Consider the following 20,020-nt stretch of genomic DNA (forward strand, 5'->3'; position numbering starts at 1 on the left):
GTATTTATCATCATTAGTCATTTAGGTCAACATTGGATCATTCAGAGATCCTCACTGAACTTCTGGAGAGAGTTTGCTGCACTGAAAGTAAAGGGGCCGAATAATTTTGCATGCCCAATTTTTCAGTTTTTGATTTGTTAAAAAAGTTTGAAATATCCAATAAATGTCGTTCCACTTCATGATTGTGTCCCACTTGTTTTTGATTCTTCACAAAAAAATACAGTTTTATATCTTTATGTTTGAAGCCTGAAATGTGGCAAAAGGTCGCAAAGTTCAAGGGGGCCGAATACTTTCGCAAGGCACTGTACGTACAGTGGGGCAAAAAAGTATTTAGTCAGCCACCAATTGTGCAAGTTCTCCCACTTAAAAAGATGAGAGAGGCCTGTAATTTTCAATTATAGGTACACTTCAACTATGACAGACAAAATTAGAATAAAAAAAATCCAGAAAATCACATTGTAGGATTTTTTATGAATTTATTTGCAAATGATGTTGGAAAATAAGTATTTGGTCAATAACAAAAGTTTATCTAAATACTTTGTTATATACCCTTTGTTGGTAATGACAGAGGTCAAACATTTTCTTTAAGTCTTCACAAGGTTTTCACACACTGTTGCTGGTATTTGGCCCATTCCTCCATGCAGATCTCCTCTAGAGCAGTGATGTTTTGGGTCTGTTGCTGGGCAACACGGACTTTCAACTCCTTCCAAAGATTTTCTATGGGGTTGAGATCTGGAGACTGGCTAGGCCACTCCAGGACCTTGAAATGCTTCTTACGAAGCCACTCCTTCGTTGCCCGGGCATTGTGTTTGGGATCATTGTCATGCTGAAAGACCCAGCCACATTTCATCTTCAATGCCCTTGCTGATGGAAGGAGGTTTTCACTCAAAATCTCACGATACATGGCCCCATTCATTCTTTCCTTTACACGGATCAGTCGTCCTGATCCCTTTGCAGAAAAACAGCCCCAAAGCATGATGTTTCCACCCCCATGCTTCACAGTAGGTATGGTGTTTTTTGGATGCAACTCAGCATTCTTTGTCCTCCAAACACGACGAGTTGAGTTTTTACCAAAAAGTTATATTTTGGTTTCATCTGACCATATGACATTCTCCCAATCTTCTTCTGGAGCATCCAAATGCTCTCTAGCAAACTTCAGACGGGCCTGGACATGTACTGTCTTAAGCAGGGGGACACGTCTGGCACTGCAGGATTTGAGTCCCTGGCGGCGTAGTGTGTTACTGATGGTAGGCTTTGTTACTTTGGTCCCGGCTCTCTGCAGGTCATTCACTAGGTCCCCCCCGTGTGGTTCTGGGATTTTTGCTCACCATTCTTGTGATCATTTTGACCCCACGGGGTGAGATCTTGCGTGGAGCCCCAGATCGAGGGAGATTATCAGTGGTCTTGTATGTCTTCCATTTCCTAATAATTGCTCCCACAGTTGATTTCCTCAAACCAAGCTGCTTACCTATTGCAGATTCAGTCTTCCCAGCCTGGTGCAAGTCTACAATTTTGTTTCTGGTGTCCTTTGACAGCTCTTTAGCTTGGCCATAGTGGAGTTTGGAGTGTGACTGTAAGGTTGTGGACAGGTGTCTTTTATACTGAAAACAAGTTCAAACTGGTGCCATTAATACATATAACGAGTGGAGGACAGAGGAGCCTCTTAAAGAAGAAGTTACAGGTCTGTGAGAGCCAGACATCTTGCTTGTTTGTAGGTGACCAAATACCTATTTTCCACCATAATTTGCAAATAATTTCATTAAAAATCCTACAATGTGATTTTCTGGAAATAAAATTCTCATTTTGTCTGTCATAGTTGAAGTGTACCTATGCTGAAAATTACAGGCCTCTCATCTTTAAGTGGGAGAACTTGCACAATTGGTGGCTGACTAAATACTTTTTTGCCCCACTATATGTATGTGTGTGTATATATATATATATATATATATATATATTCCTATTCCAGTGGGTCAGAAGTTTACATACACTACGTTGATATATCTTTTATATATATACACACACACACAGTGGGGAGAACAAGTATTTGATACACTGCATACACTACATTTGCAGGTTTTCCAACTTACAAAGCACGTAGAGGTCTGTAATCTTTTATCATAGATACACTCCAACTGTGAGAGACGGAATCTAAAACAAAAATCCAGAAAATCACATTGTATGATTTTTTAAAAAGTAATTAATTAGCATTTTATTGCATGACATAAGTATTTGATACATCAGAATAGCAGAACTTAATATTTGGTACAGAAACCTTTGTTTGCAATTACAGAGATCATACGTTTCCTGTAGTTCTTGACCAGGTTTGCACACACTGCAGCAGGGATTTTGGCCCACTCCACCATACAGACCTTCTCCAGCTCCTTCAGGTTGTGGGGCTGTCGCTGGGCAATACGGACTTTCAGCTCCCTCCAAAGATTTTCTATTGGGTTCAGGTTTGGAGACTGGCTAGGCCACTCCAGGACCTTGAGATGCTTCATACTGAGCCACTCCTTAGTTGCCCTGCCTGTGTGTTTCGGCTCGTTGTCATGCTGGAAGACCCAGCCACGACCCATCTTCAATGCTCTTACTGAGGGAAGGAGGTTGTTGGCCAAGATCTCGTGATACATGGCCCCATCCATCCTCCCCTCAATACGGTGCAGTCCTCCTGTCCCATTTGCAGAAAAGCATCCCCAAAGAATGATGTTTCCACCTCCATGCTTCACGGTTGGGATGGTGTTCTTGGGGTTGTACTCATCCTTCTTCTTCCTCCAAACACGGCGAGCGGAGTTTAGACCAAAAGGATCTATTTTTGTCTCATCAGAACATATGACCTTCTCCCATTCCTCCTCTGGATCATCCAGATGGTCATTGGCAAACTTCAGACGGACCTGGACATGCGCTGGCTTGAGCAGGGGGACCTTGCATGCGCTGCAGGATTTTAATCCATGACGGCATAGTGTGTTACTAATGGTTTCCTTTGACACTGTGGTCCCAGCTCTCTTCAGGTCATTGACCAGGTCCTGCCATGTGGTTCTGGGCTGATCCCTCACCTTCCTCATGATCATTGATGCCCCACGAGGTGAGATCTTCCATGGAGCCCCAGACCGAGGGTGATTGACCGTCATCTTGAACTTCTTCCATTTTCTAATAATTGCGCCAACAGTTGTTGCCTTTTCACCAAGCTACTTGCCTATAAGTCTACAATTTTATCCCTGATGTCCTTACACAGCTCCCTCGTCTTGGCCATTGTGGAGAGGTTGTAGTCTGTTTGATTGAGTGTGTGGACAGATGTCTTTTATACAGGTAATGAGTTCAAACAGGTGCAGTTAATACAGGTAATGAGTGGAGAACAGGAAGTTTTTCTTTTAAGAAGCCCAACAGGTCTGTGAGAGCTGGAATTCTTACTGGTTGGTAGGTGATCAAATACTTATGTATGCAAATTAATTACTTAAAAATCATGCAATGTGATTTTTGTTTTTGATTCCGTCTCTCACAGTTGAAGGGTACCTATGATAAAAAATTACAGACCTCTACATGCTTTGTAAGTAGGAAACACTGCCGATTTTTGCAGGTTATCAAATACTTGTTCTCCCCACTGTATATATAAAGTAACACACTAACATAACAATAACCAGGCTATATTCAGGGGGTACCGGTACCGAGTCAGTGTGCGGGGGTACATCTTAGTTGAGGTAATTTGTACATGTACAGTTGAAGTCTGAAGTTTACATACACTTAGGTTGGAGTCATTAAAACTCGTTTTTCAACCACTCCACACATTTCTTGTTAACAAACTATAATTTTAGCAAGTCGGTTAGGACATCTACTTTTGGCATGACACAAGTAATTTTTCCAACCATTGTTTACAGACAGATTATTTCACTTGTAATTCACTGTATCAAAATTCCAGTGGGTCAGAAGTTTACATACACTAAGTTGACTATGCCTTTAAACAGCTTGGAAAATTCCAGAAAATGATGTCATGGCTTAAGAAGCTTTTGATAGGCTAATTGACATCATTTGAGTCAATTGGAGGTATACCTGTGGATGTATTTCAAGACTAACCTTCAAACTCTGCCTCTTTGCTTGACATCATGGGAAAATCAAAATAAATCAGCCAAGACATCGGAAAACAATTGTAGGCCTCCACAAGTTTGGTTCATCCTTGGTAGCAATTTCCAAATGCCTGAAGGTACCACATTCATCTGTACAAATAATAGTACGCAAGTATAAACACCATGGGACCACGCAGCCGTCATACCGCTCAGGAAGGAAACGCGTTCTGTTTCCTAGAGATGAACGTACTTTGGTGCGAAAAGTGCAAATCAATCCCAGAACAACAGCAAAGGACCTTGTGAAGATGCTGGAGGAAACGGGTACAAAAGTATCTATATCCACAGTAAAACAAATCCTATATTGACATAACCTGAACGGCCGCTCAGCAAGGAAGAAGCCACTGCTCCGAAACCGCCATAAAAAAGCCAGACTACAGTTTGCAACTGCACATGGGGACAAAGATCATATTTTTTGGAGAAATGTCCTCTGGTCTGATGAAACAAAAATAGAACTGTTTGGCCATAATGACCATTGTATTGTTTGGAGGAAAAAGGGGGAGGCTTGCAAGCTGAAGAACATAATCCCAATCGTGAAGCACAGAGGTGGCAGCATCATGTTGTGGGGGTGCTTTGCTGCAGGAGGGACTGGTGCACTTCAAAATAGATGGCATCATGAGGCAGGGAAATTATGTGGATATATTGAAGAAACATCTCAAGACATCAGACAGGAAATTGAAACTTGGTCGCAAATGGGTCTTCCAAATGGACAATGACCCCAATCATGCTTCCAAAGTTGTGGCAAAATGGCTTAAGGACAGCAAAGTCAAGGTATTGGAGTGGTCATCACAAAGCCCTGACCTCAATCCTATAGATAATTTGTGGGCAGAACTGAAAAAGGAGGCCTACAAACCTGACTCAGTTACACCAGCTCTGTCAGGAGGAATGTGCCAAAATTCACCCAACTTATTCTGGGAAGCTTGTGGAAGGCCACCTGAAACGTTTGACCCAAGTTAAAAATGTAAGGGCAATGCTACCAAATACTAATTGAATGTATGTAAGGAAATCTGAGGAAAACGCTACCGAAACTCTATCAACACATCTCCTGTGCTACTCGCGCATTGAACACCCTGGGTCATTACTACTCCTTGTCCCGGGTTAGCTCTGAGAATAGTATCGACATACACTATATATACAAAGTATACGGACACCCCTTCAAATTAGTGGATTCGGCTATTTCAGCCACACCCTTTGTTGACAGGTGTATAAAATCGAGCACATAGTCATGCAATCTCCATACGTAAACATTGGCAGTGTAAATCCTTGCTGAGCAGCCACACACAAGCCTAAGATCACCATGCACAATGTCATGTAAATAAGGTTTTTTATTTGTAATAAATTTGCACATTTTCCAAAAAAACTGTTTTCACTTTGTCATTATTGGGTATTGTGTGTAGATTGCTGAGGAAAAAACCTTTTTTAAATCAATTTTAGAACAAGGCTGTGACATTAAAATTGATGAAATAATTTTGGTTATTAGGCCTTAACGAAACAAAATGCAGAAAAAGTCAAGGGGGCTGAATACTTTCCGATTGCACTGTAAATTCTAGACACTGATCATTCTGATGTTTCTCAATTTTTATTTTTTTGGATTTATATTACTGCATTGTTGGAGCTAGAAATACACACATTTCGCTGTACTTGCTACATCTGCAAATATGTGTATGCAACCAATACAATTTGATATGTAAAAGGCTACAGTATAGAGTTAGAGGGAGTTACTGTACAGAGAGGATGAGGATTTTCCACTCATAGAACTACACACATTTAGAGTAGAGCCTGTGATATTACCCCATTCTCTACATCCACAGAATTCACATGGACAATCTCAGTCCATTGAATGAATAGCTCTTGGTTTATGTTTGATTAACAGTAGCCTATATTTCTATCGCATATCTTTTTACAGCTCTCTGTGGTTTTAAAAAGCCCTTCACCCACTCTGACCAATAGGGTTTGTCTGTCTCAGGTGTGTAGCAGATGATGCTGAATGTCATGTCACAACCAGGAAGTTATAGTATGTGTAAATGTTATCTCATTGACATGTCAATGTTTTTACAGTATGTGATACTAAGTAAGAGCTTTTCAAATCTCTTGACATCCCTCTGCACAGAGCAAATGTGTTTTATTTCTAACCAGTTGTTTAAGTAGGGTGGATAGCTTCTGTATTTGTGTGTGTGTGTGGCCAGTGAGGCTGAGTTTATCACACATCTGATCAGTCTGATGTGGCTTTTGTCTCTGATCCCTCTGGCAGAGACACTGGACCACAGATACAGGAAGTGTTTATTTTAGAGGAGTATCCTCACAATTGAGAGAGAACACTTGGCCTGAGGCTGATTGGCACATGTCCTCCATTGTACTGTATATTTGTCCTCAAAGTGAATGTTGTGTTTTGTTCGTGGAGTGAAGAGGTCAGGCAAAACATCTAGAGTTTCAAAAATAAAATCAATTTGTCACATACACGTGGTTAGCAGATGTTACTGTGATTGTTACGAAATGCTTTTTATTCTAGTTCCGACAGTGCAGTAATATCTAACAATAATATCGAACAATTCCCCAACAACTACTTAATACACACAAATCTAAAGGGGTGAATGATAATATGTACATGTAAGAATATAGATGAGTGATGGCGAAGGTGCAATAGATGGTATAAAATACAGTATATACATGTAATGTAAGATATATGTAGACATTATTAAAGTGGCATTATTTAGAGTGCATATATAAAGTGACTAGTGATCAATTTATTGAAGTGGCCAGTTACTGGGTCTCAATGTAGGCAGCAGCCTCTCTGAGTTAGTGATTGCTGTTTAGCAATCTGATGCCCTTGAGATATAAGCAGTTTTTCAGTCTCTCGGTCCCAGTTTTGATGCACCTGTACTGACCTCGCCTTCTGGATGGTAGTGGTGTGAACTGGCAGTGGCTCAGGTGGTTGATGTCCTTTTTGGCCTTCCTGTGACATGGGATGCTGTAGGTGTCACAGAGGGCAGGTAGTTTGTACCCGGTGCAGACCGCACCACCCTCTGGAAAGCCTTGCGGTTGAGGGCGTGCTGTGATACAGCCCGACAGGATGCTCTCAATTGTGCATCTGTAAAGTTTCAGGGTTTTGGGTGAGAAGCCAAATTTCTTCAGCCTCCTGAGGTTGAAGAGGCGCTGTCCCTTCGATGTGAATAGGAGGGTTCTCCCTCTGCTCTTTCCTGAAGTCCACAATCATCTCCTTTGTTTTGTTGACGTTGAGTTCTACTTGTGAGGTTCAATCTCTCTTAGTTGTGTGAAATATATTGTCACTAAGTTCAAACACCCATCGTGGTATCATTCACAACCTTAGGGTGGTGTCATAAAGACCACAAATGTACTGTATACACAGAACACATGGTTGGGGAAGTTAGTGATGACGTGGACTCAGGTAACTTTGAAAACATCTAATTTCAGTGTTATATTTTCAGACAGAGGGAATTGTCACCAGTCGTTGTGTCTGTTATTTAGACCTCAGGACCACCTCCATACAGTGCTTTGCGAAAGTATTCGGCCCCCTTGAACTTTGCGACCTTTTGCCACATTTCAGGCTTCAAACATAAAGATATAAAACTGTATTTTTTTGTGAAGAATCAAAAACAAGTGGGACACAATCATGAAGTGGAACGACATTTATTGGATATTTCAAACTTTTTTAACAAATCAAAAACTGAAAAATTGGGCATGCAAAATTATTCAGCCCCTTTACTTTCAGTGCAGCAAACTCTCTCCAGAAGTTCAGTGAGGATCTCTGAATGATCCAATCTTGACCTAAATGACTAATGATGATAAATACAATCCACCTGTGTGTAATCAAGTCTCCGTATAAATGCACCTGCACTGTGATAGTCTCAGAGGCCGTTAAAAGCGCAGAGAGCATCATGAAGAACAAGGAACACACCAGGCAGGTCCGAGATACTGTTGTGAAGAAGTTTAAAGCCGGATTTGGATACAAAAAGATTTCCCAAGCTTTAAACATCCCAAGGAGCACTGTGCAAGCGATAATATTGAAATGGAAGGAGTATCAGACCACTGCAAATCTACCAAGACCTGGCCGTCCCTCTAAACTTTCAGCTCATACAAGGAGAAGACTGATCAGAGATGCAGCCAAGAGGCCCATGATCACTCTGGATGAACTGCAGAGATCTACAGCTGAGGTGGGAGACTCTGTCCATAGGACAACAATCAGTCGTATATTGCACAAATCTGGCCTTTATGGAAGAGTGGCAAGAAGAAAGCCATGTCTTAAAGATATCCATAAAAAGTGTCATTTAAAGTTTGCCACAAGCCACCTGGGAGACACACCAAACATGTGGAAGAAGGTGCTCTGGTCAGATGAAACCAAAATTGAACTTTTTGGCAACAATGCAAAACGTTATGTTTGGCGTAAAAGCAACACAGCTCATCACCCATCCCCACTGTCAAACATGGTGGTGGCAGCATCATGGTTTGGGCTTGCTTTTCTTCAGCGGGGACAGGGAAGATGGTTAAAATTGATGGGAAGATGGATGGAGCAAAATACAGGACCATTCTGGAAGAAAACCTGATGGAGTCAGCAAAAGACCTGAGACTGGGACGGAGATTTGTCTTCCAACAAGACAATGATCCAAAACATAAAGCAAAATCTACAATGGAATGGTTCAAAAATAAACATATCCAGGTGTTAGAATGGCCAAGTCAAAGTCCAGACCTGAATCCAATCGAGAATCTGTGGAAAGAACTGAAAACTGCTGTTCACAAATGCTCTCCATCCAACCTCACTGAGCTCGAGCTGTTTTGCAAGGAGGAATGGGAAAAAATTTCAGTCTCTCGATGTGCAAAACAGATAGAGACATACCCCAAGCGACTTACAGCTGTAATCGCAGCAAAAGGTGGCGCTACAAAGTATTAACTTAAGGGGGCAGTTTTTGATTTGTTAAAAAAGTTTGAAATATCCAATAAATGTTGTTCCACTTCATGATTGTGTCCCACTTGTTGTTGATTCTTCACAAAAAAATACAGTTTTATATCTTTATGTTTGAAGCCTGAAATGTGGCAAAAGGTCGCAAAGTTCAAGGGGGCCGAATACTTTCGCAAGGCACTGTATGTATATATGTATATATGTATGTATATATGGATGTATGTGTGTATATATATTATTTTTTATACTTTAGTTTATTTGGTAAATATTTTCTTCGTATAAAAAAATATATAGTTATAGTTATAGTACACACCCCTGTAGACCTCGGGAATATACATGGATGTGACGCTGACCGAAGAACATTTTCTGGGGAAGTAATGTGGTCGGCATTTAATGGTGAGGCATTCCAGATCGGGAGAACAAAAGGATTTGAATTCCTGTACGTTACCACAGTCACACCATGAGTAGGTAATCATGAAACATACACCAGGAGAGATTTGTCTTCCAACAAGACAATGATCCAAAACATAAAGCAAAATCTACAATGGAATGGTTCAAAAATAAACATGGCCATTCAAACACCTGGATAAGTCAACGTCCAGACCTGAATCCAATCAAGAATCTGTGGAAAGAACTGAAAACTGCTGTTCACAAATGCTCTCCATCCAACCTCACTGAGCTCGAGCTGTTTTGCAAGGAGGAATGGGAAAAAATGTCAGTCTCTCGATGTGCAAAACGGATAGAGACATACCCCAAGCGACTTACAGCTGAAATCGCAGCAAAAGGTGGCGCTACAAAGTATTAACTTAAGGGGGCTGAATAATTTTGCACACCCAATTTTACAGTTTTTGATTTGTTAAAAAAGTTTGAAATATCCAATAAATGTCGTTCCACTTCATGATTGTGTCCCACTTGTTGTTGATTCTTCACAAAAAAATAGTTTATATCTTTATGTTTGAAGCCTGAAATGTGGCAAAAGGTCGCAAAGTTCAAGGGGGCCGAATACTTTCGCAAGGCACTGTATATAACCTCAATGGCAATATTGCAGGACTAATCTTTCATTATATTAAGTGCTATAACTGAGCTCAGTTATTTTTTCTTCGGAGGACAACTTTATTACTATAACAAATATAATTTGTATAATATATTTGTTTTCACAGAAAATGAAAGATGACTACAATATACAGTATATTGTAGTTTGCTCATGGTGTTGGTATTTGCCTTCTCCACAGTAAACTCCAGAGATTCTGAGCCACGGCACCGGTGCGCCACACCATCTACTACCATGGCCAACCAGGACTCTACCAACCCGTCCCATGACTTGTTTGAGCAGTTTGTCCAAGCCCAGACCTGTAAGGAGGTGCAGCGTATTTTCTCAGAGCTTTGCCACCACCTACAGGTGGACCCCAGGGACTACCAGAGCTTCTACACCAAGCTCAAGGAGAGGCTCAACTACTGGAAGGCCAAGTCCCTCTGGGTCAAACTGGACAAGCGGGCCCAACACCAAGACTACCAGCAAGGCGAAGTCTGTGCCAAAAACAAGGCGTGTATTTATTTATTTATTCTTTTTAAGAGAAGAAGAGATACTCAAGAAGTTCTTTGAAGTAAAATGTTTGTACAAGGACGGTGGCTTCTACATCAGTGTTGTGGATCTACTTTGGCAGAGTACAGTCTGTCCTTTTAATACTATCAAGGTGCATTCATCCCTGCAGAGCTTAGTCTCTCCTTCCTCATTTCTTCCTCCTTTTTTATTTATCTTCTGTCTCTCTCTTCTCTCTCTTCTCTCTCTCTTCTCTCTCTCCTCTCTCCCCTCTCCTCAGTGCCTGGTGCTGGGTGCAGGGCCGTGCGGGCTCAGGACAGCCATAGAGCTGGCTCTGCTGGGGGCTCATGTGGTGGTACTAGAGAAGAGAGACTCTTTCTCCCGGAATAACGTGCTGCACCTGTGGCCCTACACCATCTCTGACCTGCGTGGGCTGGCTGCCAAGAAGTTCTACGGCAAATTCTGCACTGGGGTTCTGGATCACATCAGTATGTCCACCAGTACCATACTAGATCAACCTGATGTCTTGGTGTCATAATGCCAATCATATCTTTATTTATTACGTATGACTAAATCAAACCAGTCTCTTATCAGTTTGCTATGATGCTATTAAGGTTCTTGGACATAGTGTCTGAATATGTATTATCGTACATTGAATTGAAGAGGATTGTTTTAATTCCCTGTGGGACAATATCATACATACTTGTACGCGTCTGTATCTTTCAGGCATCCGTCAGCTCCAGCTGATACTGCTGAAAGTGTGTCTTCTCCTGGGGGTGGAAGTTCAAACAGGGGTGGAATTCAAAGGATTTGTGGAGCCCTCAGGAGCCACAGGTACATCTAGACCCCCCGTTCCCCCCGTGTATTAAACGAATACAATACAACATATTTCTGTGGTAGTAAAACCTTGTAGGGCCATTTTAAATATTTGTCCGGAGTGTCCACTGTGAGTGGAAATATACCTTAACTCTTTGCTCTTCCTGTCTCTCTCCCTCTGTCGTTGTATGTCTCCATCAGGCTGGATGGCAAAGCTGTTTCCTGACAATCACCCTGCTGGGAAGTTCCAGTTTGATGTCTTCATATCTGCAGGAGGAGGAAGCTTTGTCCCGTATGGTGAGGAGAGAGGACACACACTACTGTAGCTCCGATACAATGGATGTATTCAACAGAAACACTCAACTATATGAACCTGATGTCAGGCTGCATGTGCTTCTGTCTTTGTCCCCACTCCCCAGGCTTCAAGAGGAAGGAGCTGCGAGGGAAGCTGGCCATTGGCATCACGTGTAACTTCCTCAACCGTCACACTGCAGCCGAGACCCAGGTGGCAGAGATCAGCGGTGTGGCACGTATCTACAACCAGAAGTTCTTCCAGGACCTGCTCACAGAGACGGGTAGGATTCTATTCTATGCCCCGGGTTTGGGGCTACGAGTGCCAACACTTCTACTGGTGGTTGCTATGGTGTCAGCGACTGGGGATCGGAATAAAGAATACCATAGGGGCTAGGTGGGCATGGTGACAGATAAGGAGTGACAGTGCTGTCTTTTAATTGCTGTCCCTCTTCCTCTTTTTGTAAATTTCCTGTGTAATTTCCTGTGCTCCATTGCTGTTTCACTTGTCCTGTCATTGTCTTGTAACTAGTTTATTTCACTCATTCAGTCCCTCTTTATCCCCCTTCTCTCAATCACTCTCTCTCGGTCTCTCTCGCTCTCTCTCTCTGTGTGTGTGTCTGCTCTGTGTGTGTCTCTCTCTCGCTCTCTCTCTGTCTTTCTCTCTGTGTGTGTGTCTCTCTCTCTCTCTCTCCCTCCAGGTATTGATCTGGAGAACATAGTCTACTATAAAGATGACACCCACTACTTTGTCATGACTGCCAAGAAGAAGAGCCTGTTAAAGATGGGGGTCATTAAACAGGTGAGGAAGAAACGCATCCATTAGTACCAGCAGCAGCAGCTCCATACTAGGCCTCTAGAGGTCAGATAGCTAGCAACAATGACAAGAAGCTGCCATGTGGGGAATCCTAGTTGGCTCGTATCTTGTTATTGATACCGTGTCTTGTTTTGACTGATGTCACATCTATGCAAATATGGCTAGAATTCGCTAGTTAGCTAACCAACAACTGTAACAATGTATTTGAGAGACAACAAATACTCATTGTGCAAATGTATTTTAGACTAATTATAGTTTACATGTTGTCAACAATCTAAGCCAGCTCCGTCTGTTTTGTCCCATAGTTGCGCACGCGTCGGTTTTATTACTAAACCACCAACCCATCTATTTCTCTAGTCTATTATCCATCTCTGGCTCCTCTGACCTTTGCATCACAATATAGTCCCCCCCAGACAGGCTGGGGACCTTTCCTGCTGTAAGGGATTAGATGCTAATAAACACTTGTAATGGAATTGATGTCTGTGCAGCACAGGGTTAGCACTGAGTCTCCCCAGCCATGCTACAGTGTACCCGCTCACTCCCTCTTCTCACACTACAAGTCTGGAAGGACTAAGCTAGATCATTTTGTTTTGTCTTCAATGATTGAGCTCACACTGACTTTCCCCCCAAAAAATATTTCCTCTGTGTCCTCCTGTTCTGCTCAATGTTCTATTTCATGATATGCATATTGACATACCAGTAGAGTAATCATTCTATATACAGTATTTGCATGATTATGGGGGTTGTTTTTTTTGTAGTTCTTGTCACTGTTCCATTTTGTTTAAAAATCATATTGACATACCAGTAATCTATTTTTTCCAATTGATTCACTGTGTACTTCTACTTCACTACATTCCTATAGAAAAGTATGTACTTTTTACTCCATATATTTTCCCTGACACCCAAAAGTACTTGTTACATTTTGAATGCTTAGTAGGAGAGAACATGGTCCAATTCACACACTTATCAAGAGGACATCCCTGGTCATCCCTACTGCCTTTGATCTGGCGGACTCCGTAACACACATGCGTTGTTTGTAAGCAATGTCTGAGTGTTGGAGTGTCCCCCTGGCTATCAGTAAATGTAAAGAAAACGCAAACATTGTGCCTACTGGTTTGCTTAATATAAGCAATTAGAAATGATTCCTACTTTTACTTTTGATACTTAAGTATATTTAAAACCAAATACTTTGAGACTTTTACTCAAGTAGTATTTTACTGTGTGACTTTCTCTTTTACTTGAGTCATTTTCTATTAAGGTATCTTTTATTTCTACTCAAGTATGACAATTGGGTACTTTTTCCACCACTGATGTTGTTCCCTCTGTGACCACCATAGATATGAAACAGTTATATATCTCTACGGTGACCACCTCCAATATGTTCCCTCTGTGACCACCATAGATATGAAACAGTTGTATATCTCTACGGTGACCACCTCCAATGTGTTCCCTCTGTGACCACCATAGATATAAAACAGTTGTATATCTCTACGGTGACCACCTCCAATATGTTCCCTCTGCCTCCAGGACTTTAGTGATGCCGATAAGCTTCTGGCCCAGGTAAATGTGGACCAGGAGGCCTTGTTGCGTTACGCCTACGATGCTGCCCAGTTCTCCACGGGCCACTGCCTGCCCGACATGCAGTTTGCCCAGAACCACGCGGGCCAGCCTGATGTGGCCATGTTCGACTTCACTTGCATGCACCGAGCTGAGAACGCCTCTCTGGTCAGGGAGAGAAAGGGCAAGAAACTACTCATGGGCCTGGTGGGAGACTGCCTGGTAGAGGTGAGAGGTCATGTCAGTGTGTTGGAGGACTTGATTCACTTATGCGTACACATGCTCCGGCGTGTGTGTGTGTGCTTACAGTTGGAGTCGAAGTTTACATACACCTTACCCAAATATATTTAAACCCAGGTTTTCACAATTCTTGACATGTAATCCTAGTAAAACTTTCCTGTCTTAGGTCAGTTAGGATCACCACTTTATTTTAAGAATGGGAAATGTCAGAATAATAGTACAGAGAATGATTTATTTAAGCTTTCCAGTGGGTCAGAAGTATACATGCACTCAATTAGTATTTGGTAGCATTGCCTTTCAATTGTTTAACTTGGGTCAATGTTTCGGGTAGCCTTCCACAAGCTTCCCACAATAAGTTGGGTGAATTTTGGCCCATTCCTCCTTGCTCACACATGCTTTTTCAGTTCTGCCCACAAATGTTATATGAGATTGAGGTCAGGGCTTTGTGATGGCCAATCCAATACCTTGACTTTGTTGTCCTTAAGCCATTTTGCCACAACTTTGAAAGTATGATTGGGGTTATTGTCCATTTGGAAGACCCATTTGCGACCAAGCTTTAACTTCCTGACTGATGTCTTGTGGATATATTGAAGCAACATCTCATCATTTTTCTACCTAGTGATGCCATCTATTTTGTGAAGTGCACCAGTCTCTCCTGCAGCAATGCACCCCCATAACATGATGCTGCCAACCCAGTGTTTCACGGTTGGGATGGTGTTCTTCAGCTTGCAAGCGTTCCCCTTTTTCCTCCAAACAATACAATGGTCATTATGGCCAAACAGTTCTATTTTTGTTTCATCAGACCAGAGGACATTTCTCCAAAAAGTATGATCTTTGTCCCCATGTGCAGTTGCATACCGTAGTCTGGCTTTTTTATGGCGGTTTTGGAGCAGTGGCTTCTTCCTAGCTGAGCGACCTTTCGGGTTATGCTGATATAGGACTTGTTTTACTGTGGATATAGATACTTTTGTACCTGTTTCCTCCAACATCTTCACAAGGTCCTTTGCTGTTCTGGGATAGATTTGCACTTTTCGCACCAAGGTACGTTCATCTCAAGGAGACAGAATGCGACTCCTTCCTGAGCGGTATGACGGCTGCGTGGTCCCATGGTGTTTATACTTGCGTACGATTGTTTGTACAGATGAACGTGGTACCTTCAGGTGTTTAGAAATTGCTCCCAAGGATGATCCAGACGTTCTTTTTCTGAGGTCTTGGCTGATTTCTTTTGATTTTCCCATGATGTCAAGCAAAGAGACACTGAGCTTGAAGGTAGGCCTTAAAATACATCCACAGGTACACCTTAATTTGACAAATGATGTCAATTAGCCTATCAGAAGCTTCTAAAGCCATGACATAATTTTCTGGAAATTTCAAAGCTGTTTAAAACTTCTTAGGGCTGAAATCCCATTAACGGGATAGATATGACAACAGCTAGTGAAAGTGCAGGGCACCAAATTCAAAACATCAAAACATCTCATAATTAAAATTACTCAAACATGCATGTATTTTATACAATTTTAAAAGTTATCTTGTTGTTAATCCCACCATAGTGTCCGATTTCAAATATGCTTTTCAGCAAAAGCACCACAAACAATTGTTAGGTCACCACCAAACGACAATAAACACAGCCATTTTTCCAGCCAAATATAGCAGTCACAAAAAGCACAAAGAGATAAAATGAATCACTAATCTTTGATGATCTTCATCAGATGACACTCCTAGGACTTCATGTTACACAATACATGTATGTTTTGTTCGATAAAGTTCATATTTATCAAAATATGAGTTTACATTGGGTGTTACATTCACTAGTTCCAAAAACAGAGTGATTTTGCATAGCCACATCATTCAACAGAAACATACACATGGAATTATAGATATACCTCTCCTTAATGTAACCGCTGTGTCTGATTTTAAAAATAAAAAACTTTACGGAATAAGCAAACCATGCAATAATCTGAGACGGCACTCAGAAAAATAGTCACAATAGCCACCATGTTGGCGTCAACATAAACAAGAAATTACATGATAAATATTCCCTTACCTTCGATGATCTTCATCAGAAAGCACTCCAGGAATCCCAGGTCCACAATTTATTTATTTTTTGTTCGATAACGTCCGTTATTTTTGTCCAAATACCTTGTTTTGTTAGCGCGTTTGGTATACATATCCATACGCTCATTCTGGTCAGCGTTACGTCGGACAAAAACTTCAAAAAGTTATATTACAGGTCGAAGAAACATTTCAAACTAAGTACAGAATCAATCATTAGGATGTTTTTAACATATAGCTTCAATAAAGTTCCAACCGGAGTATTCCTTTGTGTCTTGATGAGCAATGGAATGCAAGTGGATACCATGAGGAATGTGTGTGATCAGAAAATGGCTGACTGCCAGTCACCTGATAGATTCTGCTCTCATTCAGTCCCACAACACAGTAGAAGTCTCATTCAAATTTCTATAGACGGTTGACATCTAGTGGAAGCCCTAGGAAGTGCAACATCATTAATATCTCAAGGGGATTTCAATGGGAACCTTGGTGAATACATACCAAGCTCAGATTTCTCACTTCCTGTTTTGATTTCTCCTCAGGATTTTGCCTGCCATATGAGTTCTGTTATATTCACAGACATCATTCAAACAGTTTTAGAAACTTTTGAGTGTTTTCTATCCAATACTAATAATAATATGCATATATTAGCAACTGAGACTGAGGAGCAGGCTGTTTACTTTGGGCAACTTATTCATCCAAGCTACTCAATACTGCCCCCCAGCCATAAGAAGTTAAAGGCACAGTCAATGTAGTGTATGTAAACTTCTGACCCACTGGAATTGTGATACAGTGAATTGTAAATTTAAATAATCTGTCTATAAACAATTGTTGGAAAAAATGTTTTGCACAAAGTAGATGTCCTAACCGACTTGGCAAAACTATAGTTTGTTAACAAGAAATTTGTGGAGTGGTTGAAAAATGAGTTTTAATGATTCCAACCTAAGTGTATGTTAACTTCCGACTGTACACTGAGTGTACAAAACATTAAGAACACCGGCTCTTTCCAAGACATAGACTTACCAGGTGAAAGCTATGATCCCTTATTGATGCCACTTATTAAATTCACTTCAATCAGTGTAGATGAAGGGTAGGAGACAGGTTAAAGAAGCCTTGAGACATGGATTGTTTATGTTTGACAAAATATTGAATTGTCTTTGAACGGAGTAGGTCCCGGGCACATCGGTTTGAGTGTGTCAAGAACTGCAACACTCCTGGGATTTTCATGCCCAACAATTTCTTGTGTGCATCAAGAATAGTGTACCACCCAAATTACATTCAGCCAACTTGACACAACTGTGGGAGGCATTGGAGTCAACATGGGCCAGTATTGCTGTGGAACGCTTTTGACACCTTGTAGAGTCCATGCTCCGACGAATTGAGGCTGTTCTGAGGGCAAAAGGGGGTGCAACTCAATATTAGGAAGGTGTTCCTAATGTTTTGTACACTTAGTGTACACCGTGCATTCGGAAAGTTTTCAGACCCTTGACTTTTTCCACATTTTGTTACATTACAGACTTATTCTAAAATGGATTAAATGTTTTTTTTTCCCCTCATCAATCTAATGACAAAGCAAAAATGTTTATTTTTTTTGAAATGTTAGCTTATTTAGAAATAAAAAAAACTGAAATCACAATACTTTGTTGAAGCACCTTTGGCAGCGATTACAGCCTCGAGTCTTCTTGGGTATGACGCTACAAGCTTGGCACACCTGTATTTGGGGAGTTTCTCCCATTCTTCTCTGCAGATCCTCTCAATCAGGTTAGATGGGGTGTGTCGCTGCACAGCTATTTTCAGTTCTCTCCAGAGATGTTCAAGTCCGGGCTCTGGCTGGGCCACTCAAGGGCATTTTAAAGACTTGTCCCGAAGCCACTCCTGCATTGTCTTGGCTGTGTGCTTGGGGTTGTTGTCCTGTTGGAAGGTGAACCATTGCCCCAGTCTGAGGTCCTGAGCGCTCAAGGATCTCTCTGTACTTTGCTCCGTTCATCTTTCCTTCGATGACTAGTCTCCCAAGACCTTCCGATGGAAAAACATCCCCACAGCATGATACTGCCACCACTATGCTTCACCGTGGAATGGTGCCAGGTTTCCTCCAGACGTGACACTTGGCAGACCAGAGAATCTTGTTTCCCATTGTCAGTCCTTTAAGTGCCTCTTGGCAAAATCCAAGCGGGCTGTCATGTGACTTTTACTGAGGAGTGGCTTCTGTCTGGCCACTACTATAAAGGCCTGATTGGTGGAGTGCTGCAGAGATATTTGTCATTCTGGAAGGTCCTCCCATCTCCACAGGCCAACTCTAGAACTCTGTCAGTGACCTTTTAGGTTCTTGGTCACCTCCCTGACCAAGTCCCTTCTCCCCCGATTGCTCTGTTTGGCCCGGCAGCCAGCTCTTGGAAGTGTTTTGGTGGTCCCAAACTTCTTCCATTTAAGAGTGATGGAGGCCACACAAAATATTTTGGTATCCTTCCCCATATCTGTGCCTCGACACAATCCTGTCTCTGAGATTTGCGGACAATTCCTTCCACCTCATGGTTGGTTTTTCACCTCATGGTTGGTCATCTAAGGCACCTTATATAGACAGGTGTGTACCTTTTTTCCTTTTTCATGTCCAATCAATTGAATTTACCGAAGGTGGACTCCAATCAAGTTGTAGAAACATCTCAAGGGATGATAAATGGAAACAGGATGCACCTGAGCTCACTTTCGTGTCTTATAGCAAAGGGTCTTATGTAAATAAGGTACTTTTGTTTTTTGACATTTTTAATAAATTTGCAAACATTTCTAAAAACCTGTTTTTGGTTCATCATTATGGGGCATTGTGTGTAGATTGATGAGGATTTGTATTTATTTAATCCATTTTAGAATAAAGCTGTAACATAACAAAGTGTAAAAGGTCAAGGGGTGTGAATACTGTATGTGTGTATACAGTATATAGACACAGAGCTCTGTTAAGAAACGGGTCACTAAATCAGCTTAATGCAGCAGCTTGTGGGTATTAAATCAGCCCAGAGTGTCATACCTTTATTTCCTTCCTTTTAAATCTGACAAGTTTATCATGTCAATTAATAATTCTAAAGTGTGTGTGTGTGTCTGTGTGTGTCCACAGCCGTTTTGGCCTCTGGGAACAGGTATTGCCCGTGGGTTCCTGGCTGCCTTCGACACAGCATGGATGGTTAGGAGCTGGGGCAAGGGAAGACCCCACATGGAAGTACTTGCTGAGCGGTAAAGAAGAGTTTTCCTATATGATCAATAACACCACCTTTTAAAAGCATGTGACCATCCCTCTTCACTGTATAGAAAGGACTACCCTGGCTGGGCATTTCAGAGAATTCTTCAACTAGTAATGCCACTCTAGCCTTGTAACTATATATCTTTGAACATCCATTAATACACAAGCAGCTGCTTGTAAAAGATCTTACTGTACAAACCCATCGGAATCTTCTGTTCCTTAGTTGCCGCTTCTTCAGTTCCATAGTGAGTTTCTATCTCTTAAAATGTCTTTCCCTCTGACTGAATAGAGAGAGTATCTACCAGCTCCTGTCTCAGACCACGCCAGAGAACACCAGTAAGAAATATAGCGCCTTCAGCATAGACCCGGCTACACGCTACCAGCACGTCAACCTCAACTCCGTCAAGGCCTTCCAGGTCAAAAACATAAATATAATCTATTCCTTCTATTTCTA

The 20,020-nt window shown here is 41.6% G+C and overlaps 1 protein-coding gene across 2 annotated transcripts in view; it reads left to right on the forward strand.

Annotated features, from left to right (window-relative positions):
* Window positions 1-20,020, forward strand: part of LOC109908262 (F-actin-monooxygenase mical1) — a 45,719-nt gene that overhangs the window by 4,814 nt on the left and 20,885 nt on the right. For both annotated transcript variants that reach the window (XM_020506857.2, XM_020506859.2), the window contains exons 3-11: window positions 10,260-10,570; window positions 10,848-11,055; window positions 11,294-11,401; window positions 11,585-11,680; window positions 11,803-11,958; window positions 12,376-12,476; window positions 14,019-14,276; window positions 19,444-19,559; window positions 19,856-19,982. In XM_020506857.2, the coding sequence (XP_020362446.1) occupies window positions 10,313-10,570; window positions 10,848-11,055; window positions 11,294-11,401; window positions 11,585-11,680; window positions 11,803-11,958; window positions 12,376-12,476; window positions 14,019-14,276; window positions 19,444-19,559; window positions 19,856-19,982 (1,428 nt within the window). In that variant the 5' untranslated portion in view covers window positions 10,260-10,312. The remainder of the gene's footprint in view (window positions 1-10,259; window positions 10,571-10,847; window positions 11,056-11,293; window positions 11,402-11,584; window positions 11,681-11,802; window positions 11,959-12,375; window positions 12,477-14,018; window positions 14,277-19,443; window positions 19,560-19,855; window positions 19,983-20,020) is intronic.

Source organism: Oncorhynchus kisutch, linkage group LG17 (assembly GCF_002021735.2).
Source record: "Oncorhynchus kisutch isolate 150728-3 linkage group LG17, Okis_V2, whole genome shotgun sequence".
NCBI classification, from domain to species: domain Eukaryota; kingdom Metazoa; phylum Chordata; class Actinopteri; order Salmoniformes; family Salmonidae; genus Oncorhynchus; species Oncorhynchus kisutch.